The following is a 12668-nucleotide window of genomic DNA, read 5'->3' as shown; positions in this document are numbered from 1 at the left end:
TCAGATAAACAGTTAAACAGGGACTTGGCTAACCCTGTCCCTTTCTCAGTCATGCAAAATATGTGTGTCCACTGAGCAGGGGATTAATTCGTTTTCCAAAGGGGGATAATGGAAATACCTTTCCATGGGATGATATACTCTTACATTCTTCTTACATTTCATCACCATTTTGATGGCAAATTTAGCATAGAATTTCTCCAAGCAGGAAGTGTTGAAATGTTGATTCCCAGAAATGAACGATAAACTCTAAGATTGCCTTGGAGCCGCAGGAAGAAGCTGCAGATTTTATCTGTTCTGTCATCTTTCTTCCTCATAGCGCACTGTTCTGCTTTGAGTTTCTGTTGAGTCTATCCAGTTGCAGTCCGTCCAGTTTTGATTCATCTGATCTGACTCAAGAGCACACACAGAGTATGCAGCAAACATTGTTTAATGTGGAATACCAAACAAGCAAAAAAGCCAAATTATAAAAGAAAGCACCCACAACCTTTTAAAACATTGAATTACATGACATGCCAGCATGACATATTTCAGACAGTCCATATGATAATTTTTGAGCGTTGTCAGACATCCTTGCTTCATAATCAAAATGGGGAAAAATCTTTCCCATAAATCAGCGACTCTTCTCTAATTTCTTACTTATTACAAGATAATGGCTTCACATTTCAAATTCATTCATGAGACACAGATTAAAAACCAGAGATGTGAAAACTGGTGTGTTTAACACACCTACTATGTTAGCTAAAGTACTTTACATGTGATTAGTAAGTTACATGAATATCCTTAACTTATCAGTATATCTGTCCCATGTGTCTGAGGATTTCCCAAATGGTGTGATTCATTTGCGTCTTTTGTGTTTGAGTTTTGTTTTTGGATTCAGGACTTGGATTTCTCTTGCCGAGTCCACCACACAGTTCCGGGCCTGGTAATGAGTCAGCAGTTTTTCCCAAAGTGCATTGCATTTCAGTAAGTGCTGGTTCCCTGTAAAGTGGACAGAAAGAGCAGGCTCGGTCATCATAGGAGAACAACACAGTGTAAGCCTAATTGGAGGTGTGTTTGAATAGCAACATTTTTAACCTCTTATCACTGATAATGCGTTCCTCAGAAAGGAGTGTTTCTTCTGCATTCCGAGAAGGTCTCATGGGTGTGACCACCTCCGCGCCCATGCCCCAGGCTGTCCAAGTGCATACACAATGAATGAATCCAAAATATTTCACTCAACTGAAGATACATGCATGGCATCTCTTGTGGTTAGTTTTTGTTATGATGTCATAGGTAAAGCTATTTGTGAAGCTTGTCAGACATTTCAGTGTGAGGGTGGCCAGGCTAAATGACTTCTATCATGATCTACCAGCCAAGGAACCTGAACTAATGGCAGATCATGGAGATGGCAGAGCTTCCAAAACCAGCAACTATTACTTACTGGCATGTTTTTATCTATAAGGCCATTTTAGGAAAACTTCCCTCTTATTTATGCAGTTATATGTCAGGCACTGTGAAGAAAAATGTGAAGGCACTTATAGGTTAAGGTCTTAAGCTTCTGTGCCTTTGGCTGTTCCTAAAGTTCGCACCAAGTTTGGCCTTCATGTATTCTGCACCCTTTGCCTGGAATAGCCTGCAAAAAGAGTTAAAACTTCAGGACCTGGTCACGCTTAGTGAATTTAAAGCTATTGTTAAGAGTTTGGAAACAGTCTATTGGGAATTGCAAATGTTTGTTAGCTGGAAATTGATTGCTTTTGCACTTGGTTGTATTTTGCACTTTCTACTTGTCCTTTGTCTTTTTGTGTATTTTTTATGCTTATGTTGTTTTGTTTTGTCTGAAACTTGAAGTCCTGCTTTTCTTGGCCAGGTCTCTCTTGTAAAAGAGATTTTAATCTCAATGGGACAAACCTGGTGAAATAAAGGTTAAATGAACAAAAAAAAACACCAAATGTCAAAGTGTGTGTGTATGTATATATATATATATATATATATATATATATATATATTTGCATATACTTAAATATAGTTGTATATATTTCAAACTACGTTGGTATATATAACTATGTTTATTTAGATGTTGAATTTGTGCTTAGTTTCGATCAGTGATTTGCCGATGTCCCAAACACTCCACTGCTCACACTCTGAAAGGTATTTTTTCTTGCATCCACTCATGTCATAATGTTCTACATCAATGAAAAAGAGAAATTATCTTCCTCCTTCATCCTTCCTCCCCAACAACAGCAACGGCTATACCTTCGACTCACAAGGCAAAATGTTCTCATATGGGATGGGGGGGAATTTACTTGTGCTAAGTAGAGATAACATGCACGAATGTCTTACTGGTAGAACAGCTGGGATTCATCATACCAACGAGGGTAAGAACAGGGCAGACATGAAATTCGTTAGTACATGGGAACAAATTCCAGGTATGCAGAAATTGATGAATTCCAAAATTTTCGTCATTCTGATGGGGCCCACTGTCATAATAATGACCATCCCATTAGTATTCACATATTGATAATAGTACTCACATCAATAGTACTTATACTAACACAATACTGACATACCATTAGTACTCACATGTTGCTAACAGTACTCACGTCAGTAGTACTCTTACTGTCAGAATACTCGCATCATGCAGGCAATGACACACTCCTCGTTTAGCCGCTGCCTGGATCCCTTCAGCGTGCAGTAGGTGAGCGCTACCATCAGAGTTCTAACAGGATATATACGGCACCTTAGCCCTACCCCTCTCGGGTATACTGCAGAGGAACCTGTGTTGAATACACACCCATACCTGTGTGATGCCTGACAGAAGGCCTAGCTAATCTCTTCAGTACATGTTGGGATGAGGGTGCTGACACACCACACACTTACCTTTGAGTTTTGTTGGGTTTGTTTTTAATTTGTGTGGGCTGCTGCTGTTAGGCAGCTAGAGGTGGCCTTCCTTTCAGCCTTCCCTTCACCCACAAAAAGCTGAGTTGCTGACAGGAAATTGGAGAGAGAAAAACCAGGGTAGCGACCTCGGATTTGAGAGAGATATTGTTGATTGGTTGTTGATGCAGTTTCTTTTTATTTGTTTGTTTTGGAACGTGGAAATTACACATTTATAGTGATGCCAGTAGACAGTGTTTGGATTCTTGATGACCCATGATGTCAGGCTGGACACAGGCCTCTGCTTCTACGTCAGATATCCTCACCAGCTCCCTGTGGGAAAGTGCAGGGAGTTTGACTATCGCTACGGTCTCGTTGTTTTAAATAAGATAACCTCAATTAAACATCAAACAACCCACTGCTGTAGCTCCAAAGGTGAGTACACTTGTGTGTTGCCTGTTTGGGAGGTCTCCCCATGCTACCTTTATGTGCTTTCTATCAGGAATGTTACTACTGCTTCCTGGGTTGGCCACCAGATGGCCACCTAACCTCTTGTGTTCTTTGTCTCATTTAGTTAATGTCTTTCACCTTGTGTTCCCTATTATTTAAGCCTTGGCTTTTCTTCATGTCTTTGCTGTCTTGGGTTGCCATGTCTAGTGTGTATACTCTTGCATGCTGTTTTATATTGCCTGAGTTTCCAGTAAAGGTAACTCCTGTGTCTCGAGCAGGGCCGGTGCTGTCGGGGTGTTTAGACCGTCTGCAACCCCACATGGACCTCACTGCACCCTTCAGTTGTCTCCTTATATCCCAGTGTCTGCATAATAGTTATTACTTTTTTTAAGATATGACGTTCTGGGCTCCCCTGTAGATTGCAATTGCAACCCTCTGTATTTTCTGCTGGTGTCAAGCCTGGTCTCGAGTCATCTCTGCGTTTGGGTTCACATTGCTCCTTGTTATATTTTGTTTTCTTACATTCACATGAAACACTCAATTAGGTCCTTCTAGCTATTTACCTTTACAGTCAGGTATCACTGCTTTGCTTTCAAGCCAGGGATAGGCAGTTTGAAACACTATGACTAACTATAAATAAGTTACTTTGACTTTATTGTACCCCCTAATCAAATTTTGTTTAATAAAGCTTTATGTCATGGTTACAGAGCACATTGGAGTTTAACAGTGGAGTGGCTGCAGAGCACATTGACGTTTTACAGTGGAGTGGTGGGGTCAGAGCACTTCACACTGCACTGCAGAAAAGGAGGAACATAAACAGTGGAATGACTGGAACTGACTGCCCGCCTGGGCTCCCGGGATGCCGCGATGCTTTCCTGTTGCATCTAAAAGAAGGTCATGTACAGTATATGATTCCTGAATATGTATATTAGGCTGGTGTGTACATCAGTTTAATATGCAGCATAAGGTAATATGTATCTGAACCTCTGCACCGTAGCCCCACCACAGCTCTGGAGTGGTGAGGGCTGCAGTGCATCATGGGAGATGTGAGGTTGAGTGTGGTAATTCGGTGTGCAAAGTGTGCGAAGGCCTGTTGGACAGCCGTGGTTAACCCATCTAAACGCAACTCTGCCAGTACTTCTCTCAGCGCAGTTTCTGACACACTTTCAAACTAAAAATATATCAAACACACGTTGAATAGCAAAGGCTTTCATTGCTCACTGTCATGTCCACATACAGACATCCAAAAGTCTTACCAGGAATTGTCTATCACACTATTTCTTTTACAGTATGGTCAGTATTGGGATATTTCTTTGGTCAGTGCATGCATGTGTGTAAGAGAAAACAGTGATGTCGATGAAGATGTAAAGTCAGTGACAGAGGACAGTTGCCAAACTCTCAGTATCTCTCCACCTCTACCACGGGAATACAGAGATGAGAGATCAAAAAGACATAAAAATGAGCTATTATTTATTTCATTTTATTATTATTATTTTATTTATTGTGTGGGATAACTCTGCCATGCAAACGCACACAATGACACTGCAGCTCAGGTGCCTGCTTTTATTGCCATGAATGGGCTGAGCCAGGGAGAGGGGCGCAACAGCCGTCTGTGCCACCTCGTCTTCAGAGTACAGAGTCTCAGCCCACACTGACATACATTTACAATACATCTCGCTCCGCCAGAATGTTGTAGGATCCAAGGAAACACACATGCATCCTGTATGTACATCTGTACCTTGAGACAGCTGGCTAATTCACGCATATCATTGCTGGCAGGGCACACCTGGCTGATACATGAAAAAATACATTGCTGAATTAAACTACATAGCAGAGAGACATGCAGTGTACACAACTGAGGCTGTGCTGCGTATTGTCCTCATATCCATCAGTCACTGTTGATAATTATACAGGTGGTGCAAGGACAAGTCCTCCCATAATTATACATAACCATGCACCAAGATAAAATAACCATTTAAAAAAATGTTGTTCATGAGATTACATAATTTCCATAATGTACAGATAATTTCCTGTTTTTACTCAATGTAAATAAAAAGTTAAAATCTTTACAGTCTGATTCGCAAAGTAGAAACATGCAGTCACTGAGAGGTGGGGGGAGGCAGGAATTTCACACATTGCTCGTCTGAGTCGCAGCCTTCTTCTCCTCTGTCTGCTGTGCATTGGAGCGTAAGCTTCGTGAGGCGAAGGCGTACAGGAAGGGGTTAATACAGCTGTTGATGAAAACTAAAGCCTTTGAGACGTCCCCGCTGGCCCTCCTAAAGCTCTTCAGGCTCTCATATGTATCCGGATGAGATGTTTTCAGCAAGGTGGTGGAGATGTCCACCATATTTATGACATGAACAGGAATCCAGAAGATGAAGAAGGTGACCACGATGCTGGTCACCAGCTTGGTCATCCTCTGGCTGCTGAAGAAAGCGGTTTGGTTCACCTTCTTGTGGAGGCAGAAGTAAGAGGTGACCAGGATGGAGAAAGGAAGGACAAACCCCAGCAGAGTCTCCAGCAGAAGGACTGTCACTTTCAGCTCGTCTGTACACCTTCTCTGACACCTCATCAGATTTCTCTTATTCACAATATCCCGTGTTGGGATGTTAGGGGAGGCGAAGAGACATGCCAGCCCCCACAAGGCGACCAGCAGCACCCTCTCGCCCGTCCCACGCAGTCTGGCCCAGCACTGGGTGTACAGCACTGTCAGGTAGCGCTGCACACTCATCAGGGTGACTGTCAGCACACTGGCGTACAAACTGCAGTAGACAAGATAAGAGATGAACTTGCAGACAGCAGGACCAAAGCTCCAGCCATAGAGCAGAGAGTAGATCCACACTGGGAGTGTGATGAGGCACAAGAGGTCAGAGACCGCCAGGTTCAGCATCATCTTCAGAGTGAAGTTCTCCCTCTTGAAGCTGCGGGCGATCACGACGACTACTGCGATGTTGCCGGGAACACCAACGAGACAGCACAGTCCCATGACAACACTGGGGGCCACAGGGTCAGTGTTCCCAGAGATGGTGGAGTTTGAGCTGGAGGAGTTGAGATGCTGCATGCTGAGGTGAGAGCCCAGAGACTGTGGCGTAGTCAGGAAATACTCCACAGTTCCCTGTGCTATTCAGTTCTCAATTTTTATTCTCAACTTCTGCATATTCTCGCTGTCTCTGTGCCATGTGTTCAAAGGCTCCCCTATCAAAAATCACGTACATTCATATTCATGTATGAAAAATAAATGTGTATCTTTGGGTTTACACTTGGTTTACAGTGTTATTCTAAGTTTATTTTTTTACTTTCAGCATTAGTTCCTTCTTTCTGTTCTCTGTTAACAATCACAACTAACTCTTTATGATTTCTCAATCAGGGCTGCAGTAACTGCAGTCCAAACCACGACTTGTGCCTAAGGGGCAGTTCTGAGCATTGCACAACAAAACGTCTTTAGCCGCTTCATTGTTTAAACAGTGTATCCTCAGTGGATTCAGCCAGTCATATTACCTCTAAAAACGTTTTCTCATATCACTGCCCTTTGAGACTGCACACATGGGCTGTAACCCAGGCAGCTCTCTGGAAAGGCACAGAGCTGATCTTTCTAACAGGCTCATCACTACAGCAGTGAGCAGCAGCTGCACTGATCACGACAGCAGTGAGCAGCAGCTGCACTGATCACTGCCCGGATGCAGCTGCTATGGCTGTGAGCAGGGCTGGTACCAACACTCTGAGGCAGACAGAGGGCACCTAGCTCTAACAGGGAAGCCTAAATCTGTGATGGGAGGTGAAGCCCAGCCCAGTCTTGTTAGTCTGGGCAGCAGCCCTCAGTGTGATGTGCTGCAGCTCTGGTGATGCGTGATTCAGAGTAAAAACGTGTGTGCAGTGCCAGGCGAGTCTCCTGTGGTTTGAGTGCTATGCAGCATATTTACTAAGAGGAAATGCTGTCCCTTTTGTTACGGACAGGCCATTTCCTGTGAGATCTAAAATGACCCTCGAGAGTGCCAGGAGATCTTATTAGTCCCCAGATGAGCCTGTTATTATTATTGATACCCGTTTTGTCAGATTTATTTGAGTGAATTTCATTGTTAGTATTAGTGGGTCCCTAAAACACTTCGGCTTGCTTGGTACAATATGAAAAGAGGGTTGGCGTTGCTTAATTAATGAGTGGTTTGACCCTATCACCCGGGGCGATATGTGGAATGAGGCTATTTCCGGTGGGGTTGCGCATGCACCGGGGTGGCTGCCACTGTGGACCAATGTGGACTGCTGAAGCTGGCCTCCCGCGGGAAAACTGAATACCCTACTGCAATTTATGACCGACCACTCTACCGCAACGTTTTTTTGCACGCTTTCCTTTTCTATGTGTTAAGTCCTGGGAAGGCGACCAACCGAAGAACGCTAACAAGCATAGCGCAACAGAAGTGAACTGGGACCTTTTAGATATTAAAACTGAACGACGCAAACGCAAGAAAGCCAGCGAACGCTACTCTCTCTTCGCTACACCAAGGCCGGGCTGTCCGTCGCGGGGCGACTGGTGCGGGCTGGCCACGGAAAGGGCGAAGCTTTGGCGTCCGTGTCCGAAACTGTAGGTAACGTCAATCTTATATTTCTTTCTGTTGTATTTAAGCAAGCCGAATGTGTACTAGCTGCACGCCGCCCTGAGAGGTTTCGAGGATAGCGTGATAACCCCTTAAGACAACGACATTGCCTGGCGTATCTGTAGGAAGGCAGACCGCCAAGGCTGACAGGCTTGCAATATCCCTGCTCAGGGAGGGCGTGACACTTTTCTCAGCAGCACTCAGCCGATAATTCTGCTGCTTCTTTCCCCGCTGAAGCAAAAACACGCAATTCAGGCTGAATGCCGCACAACGAGGCCAAGAACTTTTTCCCAGAATGCTTCATGGTGAACAGCTACAACATGAAAAGGGTCACATCTTTGCGAAGGACTGTTTCAAAAGGGTTTATAAACAGCTGGGCAAATTCCATCAGCCAATCAAATTCACAAGGTGTAAGTGCTGCGGTTTACACCTCTAAATGTAACTTGCTAGTGTTTCTGTGAATACAGCGCCTGACACACTTTCAAACACAAAAAAATATCAACCACATTGAGAAAAGTGAGCTATTCTCGTCCTCAGGCTGCTGAGGGAAGGTTTGCGGGTGGGAGAAAACAGCGCCTCTTACAGCAGAGAGATTCTTGTGGAAATATATGATCCCTGCAGCTCTAACAAGTTAACTATGTTCAAATTTACAAGGGACAGCTTTAGAGCTACAATAATCTGTACAGAGGACTCTACTTAATCAATCCTTACTACGAAACCTGTTCTGTTTACACATGCCCAGTGGAATTGTTACAGTTTTTCCTAATTGCTAACACACTATAACCGGTTCCCTCAGCAAGAAAACCTATAGCCTTGCCTCATTTCTCAGAAGATAACCACTTTTCTCACAACTATTCACGTTTTCACACGTTTCAATATTCAAAACACTTTCTGCAAAACCTTACACAAAAGTGGCCAAATAAATCATTCATTGCACTATATGTTCATTCAGCAAACACATGCTCTCAATATAATTAACTCAAGTCATCACAACCCAAACTCAAAGACCACACCCTTCTCCAGGTGCAAACACTAAGCCTTCAAATTGTTAACACACCAATCAGAATTGCAGGGCCTAGAGGCATGTCCATGTGCTTTGGAACAATGGATCCTAACAATGCCGAAGTTGCAAGAGAGGACGAGGACGAGGACGACAAAGACAGGTAACCTCAGATGAAATCTGTGCCACCCTAGTTCATGATGTGCTCATACATGGGAGGACTATGAGAGAAGCTGGACAGCTAGTGCCACCCAAACTAAGCTGTGACACGGTTGCATCCATTGTCTATACTTTCAGAAGGGAAAACGGGTAATTTGCCTTGTTGTTACTGTGATATATGTGATGTTGTCGTGCATATAGACTGAATCTCCACTTTGTTCTCAGTGTAGTTTTTACTGTACCACAGTAATGGATGACCATAGGTCAGTAATGGTCGAATTTCTTTTGCAGAACTGAGAGGCGGTCATCTATTGGAGGTAGGCAGAAACTTCTCACAGCTGAGCAGGAGACTGCCGTGGTGAATATGGTGACTGCCAAAAATGCCATCCGTTTGAGGGAAATTCAAACCCAAATAGATGAAGACCAGGCAGTCTTCCAAGGAAATGACAGCATCCGCATTTCCACCATTGACCGGATCGTTCGGAAGAACCACATAAGGACAAAGCAGCTGTACCGTGTGCCTTTGGAAAGGAATTCGAACAGAGTTAAGGAGCAATGATTCCAATATGTGCAGGTAATTGCTATACTGTACAGAATTTTTACAGTATGTAGAGTATGGCCCATCTCTCCAGCATATCAATACAGCACTGTATAGTACTGTAATGTGTTACAGTAACTGCAGTACACAAGCTTTCATTCCAGTACAGTAGTACACTACAGTACTGTATTTGTAGTAAAATGTGTGTTTTTTTACTTCTGTAGAGAATCTTTGAGCTGGATGCCATGGCTGACCCACATGACTACATCTTCATCGACGAGTCACCGGTCATTGGTCACCGCGTCATCATACAAGCTCCTGCCCAGAGGGGAGGCAACGTCACCCTCTGTGCAGCCATCAGCAATTGTGGCGTCCTCCACCGCCATGTCAAAGTGGGTCCATACAACACGGCACAACTCCTTCAATTTCTAGATCAGCTGCACAATAACCTTCTTAAACAGGAAGGGGAGCCAGGGCAACCAGAGCAAGCCCAATATGTTGTCATTTGGGATAACGTGAGTTTCCATCGGGCTGCTCTGGTTCGCACCTGGTTCAATGACCACCCCAGGTTCACCGTTCTTTTTTTGCCAGCATATTCCCCATTTCTGAATCCGATTGAGGAATTTTTCTCAGCATGGCAGTGGAGAGTGTATGACTGCAACCCCTACACACAGCAAAACCTCCAGGAGGCAATGGTGGACGCCTGTGGTGATGTGTCTGTGGAGTCTATCCAGGGTTGGATAAAGCACACAAGGGCATTTTTCCCACGCTGCCTGGCAAGAGCAAACATAATGTGTGACGTTGATATTATGATATTATAGAGATATTATGGTCTGACCCAGACCTGAGACGAGATGATGAGAACGCTGATGCTGAGTAACCTGTACATTTGCTGCATTTGGAAATCCAGTAAAGCTTTTGGAAATTGGGTGTTTTACTGTGCACAGACTCTTCATTGCATGTTTTGTCAGTGTGACATTTCAAAGGTCAGGATTTTGTAACGTAAGAGGTATTTATTACAGTACTGTTTTGAATTTCTCTCACCAGGGTGTTTCTGAAAGGGTTATCTCGATAGTCAGTGCTGTGATTTTACAAAGTTCCAAATTATTTCTCTGAAAACCTATTCTAAACATTTTGGTAGCAGTGCTTTGAATTAATCCCTCCAGTGTGTAACAAACAGTCATGTAGCCTGTTTTTGACAGCTTGTGTGTGTTGTCTGAGGGCAAAGTTTCATTGGGACCCAGAAGTTGGATATTTGTACTGTTGGGTGTGAGTTTTTAAAGTTGTGTGTGAAGCTTTGAGAAAATGGTGAGTTGTTCCAGGAATTGTGTCTAAGCAATTGAGAAAATTGTAATTTATGGTCACATTCTCTGCATTGGTAAAGAATATTTTAACAGACATGCACATTGTGGCAAATCTGTGTGTATGTGTGTGCTTAATTTATGGTAATGAGGTGATTGAGGGATCATTATCAGGTGGCTTTGAGAAGATTTAACCCCATTGAGTCTTATCATTTACAGCACTGTATTTGTTTTTTTTCGCATTTGCTTAAGTTATTTAGTTGCTTCTTTGGGTTGATTTTGCTTCAGTTTTAAGAATTATGTGCCCCCTAGTGGATATATTCCAGCCACTGCATCTCAGAGCCAGTGACCATGCACTGTTGAGTGCAGTTGAGCTGGTTTTCAAACTGCCTTTTTCTTTTCATTTTTGATGTATTGACAGACCTGTGTCTGAAAATATGATAATTCTTGATTCATTTATTATGCTGATCTTTATGTGATTGTTTTTTTTTTTTGGATATTTTTATTTTATAAAATGTTTTTATTGGAGGACTCAGAGGTTGATTTGAAAAATTAGAATAAGAAGGCAACTACAACTGCTTGAAAAAATGGTGGTTAATTTATTTTCTGAATAGAAAAAATCCATTTTTGCAAAATTACATACCAATTTAAAGATGCATCATTAAAAAAAAAAACAAAAACCCAAAATAACCTGTTCATGAGCTATACATTTTGTATTTTCCTGATAAGTGACATGAATTATTTCACAAATTATTTTATTGGATTGAAGTGTTTGAATTTTGCAGCACTGGTGCTAGCACTCGTAACTGGAGCTGATTTTCACGGCTGTGTGGAAATGATTTCAGCTGTGCAGTGATGTGGGTCAGCACTGGCAGAGGAAGTCTGTGGTGATCATGATGAGAGAGAAAGAAAAAACGAAAAAAAGTCCCATGATGGTCATAACCTTATCGTACACAGATAGCAACTGCTGCATGTAGCTGAACTGAGTATTTCCCCCTCCTCATCTTTGTTTAATTACCGAAAAAAAGCTGTTGAATTCATAATGAGGATCCAAAGACAACTCTGACAAAATTTGTCAGACCAAACAAAATACATATCAGACAAAAACATTCAGGGATGTGTGGCTGTGTCCTCTGTGTGAATTTAGCAATAAATGAATGGTCACTGGTTTTGCAAATGTGGTTTTAATGTGAAGCCTACCGTGTACCTCTTGAATTCACACCCATATCTAGCATGAGTTTCAGTGGTTGCAGTGTGCTGATTCATCCATATCCAAACCTCCATATCCATTTCAGTGACGTGTAGCGCAGGGCTCTTCTGTGTGGGATAACTCTGCCATGCAAACGCACACAATGACACTGCAGCTCAGGTGCCTGCTTTTATTGCCATGAACGGGCTGAGCCGGGGAGAGGGGTGCAACAGCCGTCTGTGCCACCTCGTCTTCAGAGTACAGAGTCCCAGCCCACTCTTACATACATTTACAATACATCTCGCTCCGCCAGAATGTTGTAGGATCCAAGGAAACACACATGCATCCTGTATGTACATCTGTACCTTGAGACAGCTGGCTAATTCACGCATATCCTGGCTGGCAAGGCACACCTGGCTGATACATGAAAAAATACATTGCTGAATTAAACTACATAGCAGAGAGACATGCAGTGTACACAACTGAGGCTGTGCTGCGTATTGTACTCATATCCATCAGTCACTGTTGATAATTATACAGGTGGTGCAAGGACAAGTCCTCCCATAATTATACATAACCATGCACCAAG

General features: G+C 43.0%; 1 protein-coding gene across 1 annotated transcript; it reads right to left on the bottom strand.

The window, feature by feature from the left end:
• Nucleotides 1-5423: 5423 nt before the first annotated feature.
• Nucleotides 5424-9975, bottom strand: LOC118788219 (leukotriene B4 receptor 1-like). The gene is made up of 2 exons (XM_036544173.1): nucleotides 9875-9975; nucleotides 5424-6365 (listed from the first exon to the last, which is right to left on the bottom strand). Exons 1-2 carry the CDS (start codon nucleotides 9973-9975, stop codon nucleotides 5432-5434), a joined length of 1035 nt encoding a protein of 344 aa, XP_036400066.1. The 3' UTR covers nucleotides 5424-5431.
• Nucleotides 9976-12668: the final 2693 nt, after the last annotated feature.

The sequence above is a fragment of the Megalops cyprinoides genome, chromosome 13 (genome assembly GCF_013368585.1).
Source record: "Megalops cyprinoides isolate fMegCyp1 chromosome 13, fMegCyp1.pri, whole genome shotgun sequence".
NCBI classification, from domain to species: Eukaryota; Metazoa; Chordata; class Actinopteri; order Elopiformes; family Megalopidae; genus Megalops; species Megalops cyprinoides.
The sequence above is the reverse complement of the archived record's forward strand: the minus strand, read 5'-3'. Positions and strand labels throughout refer to the sequence as shown.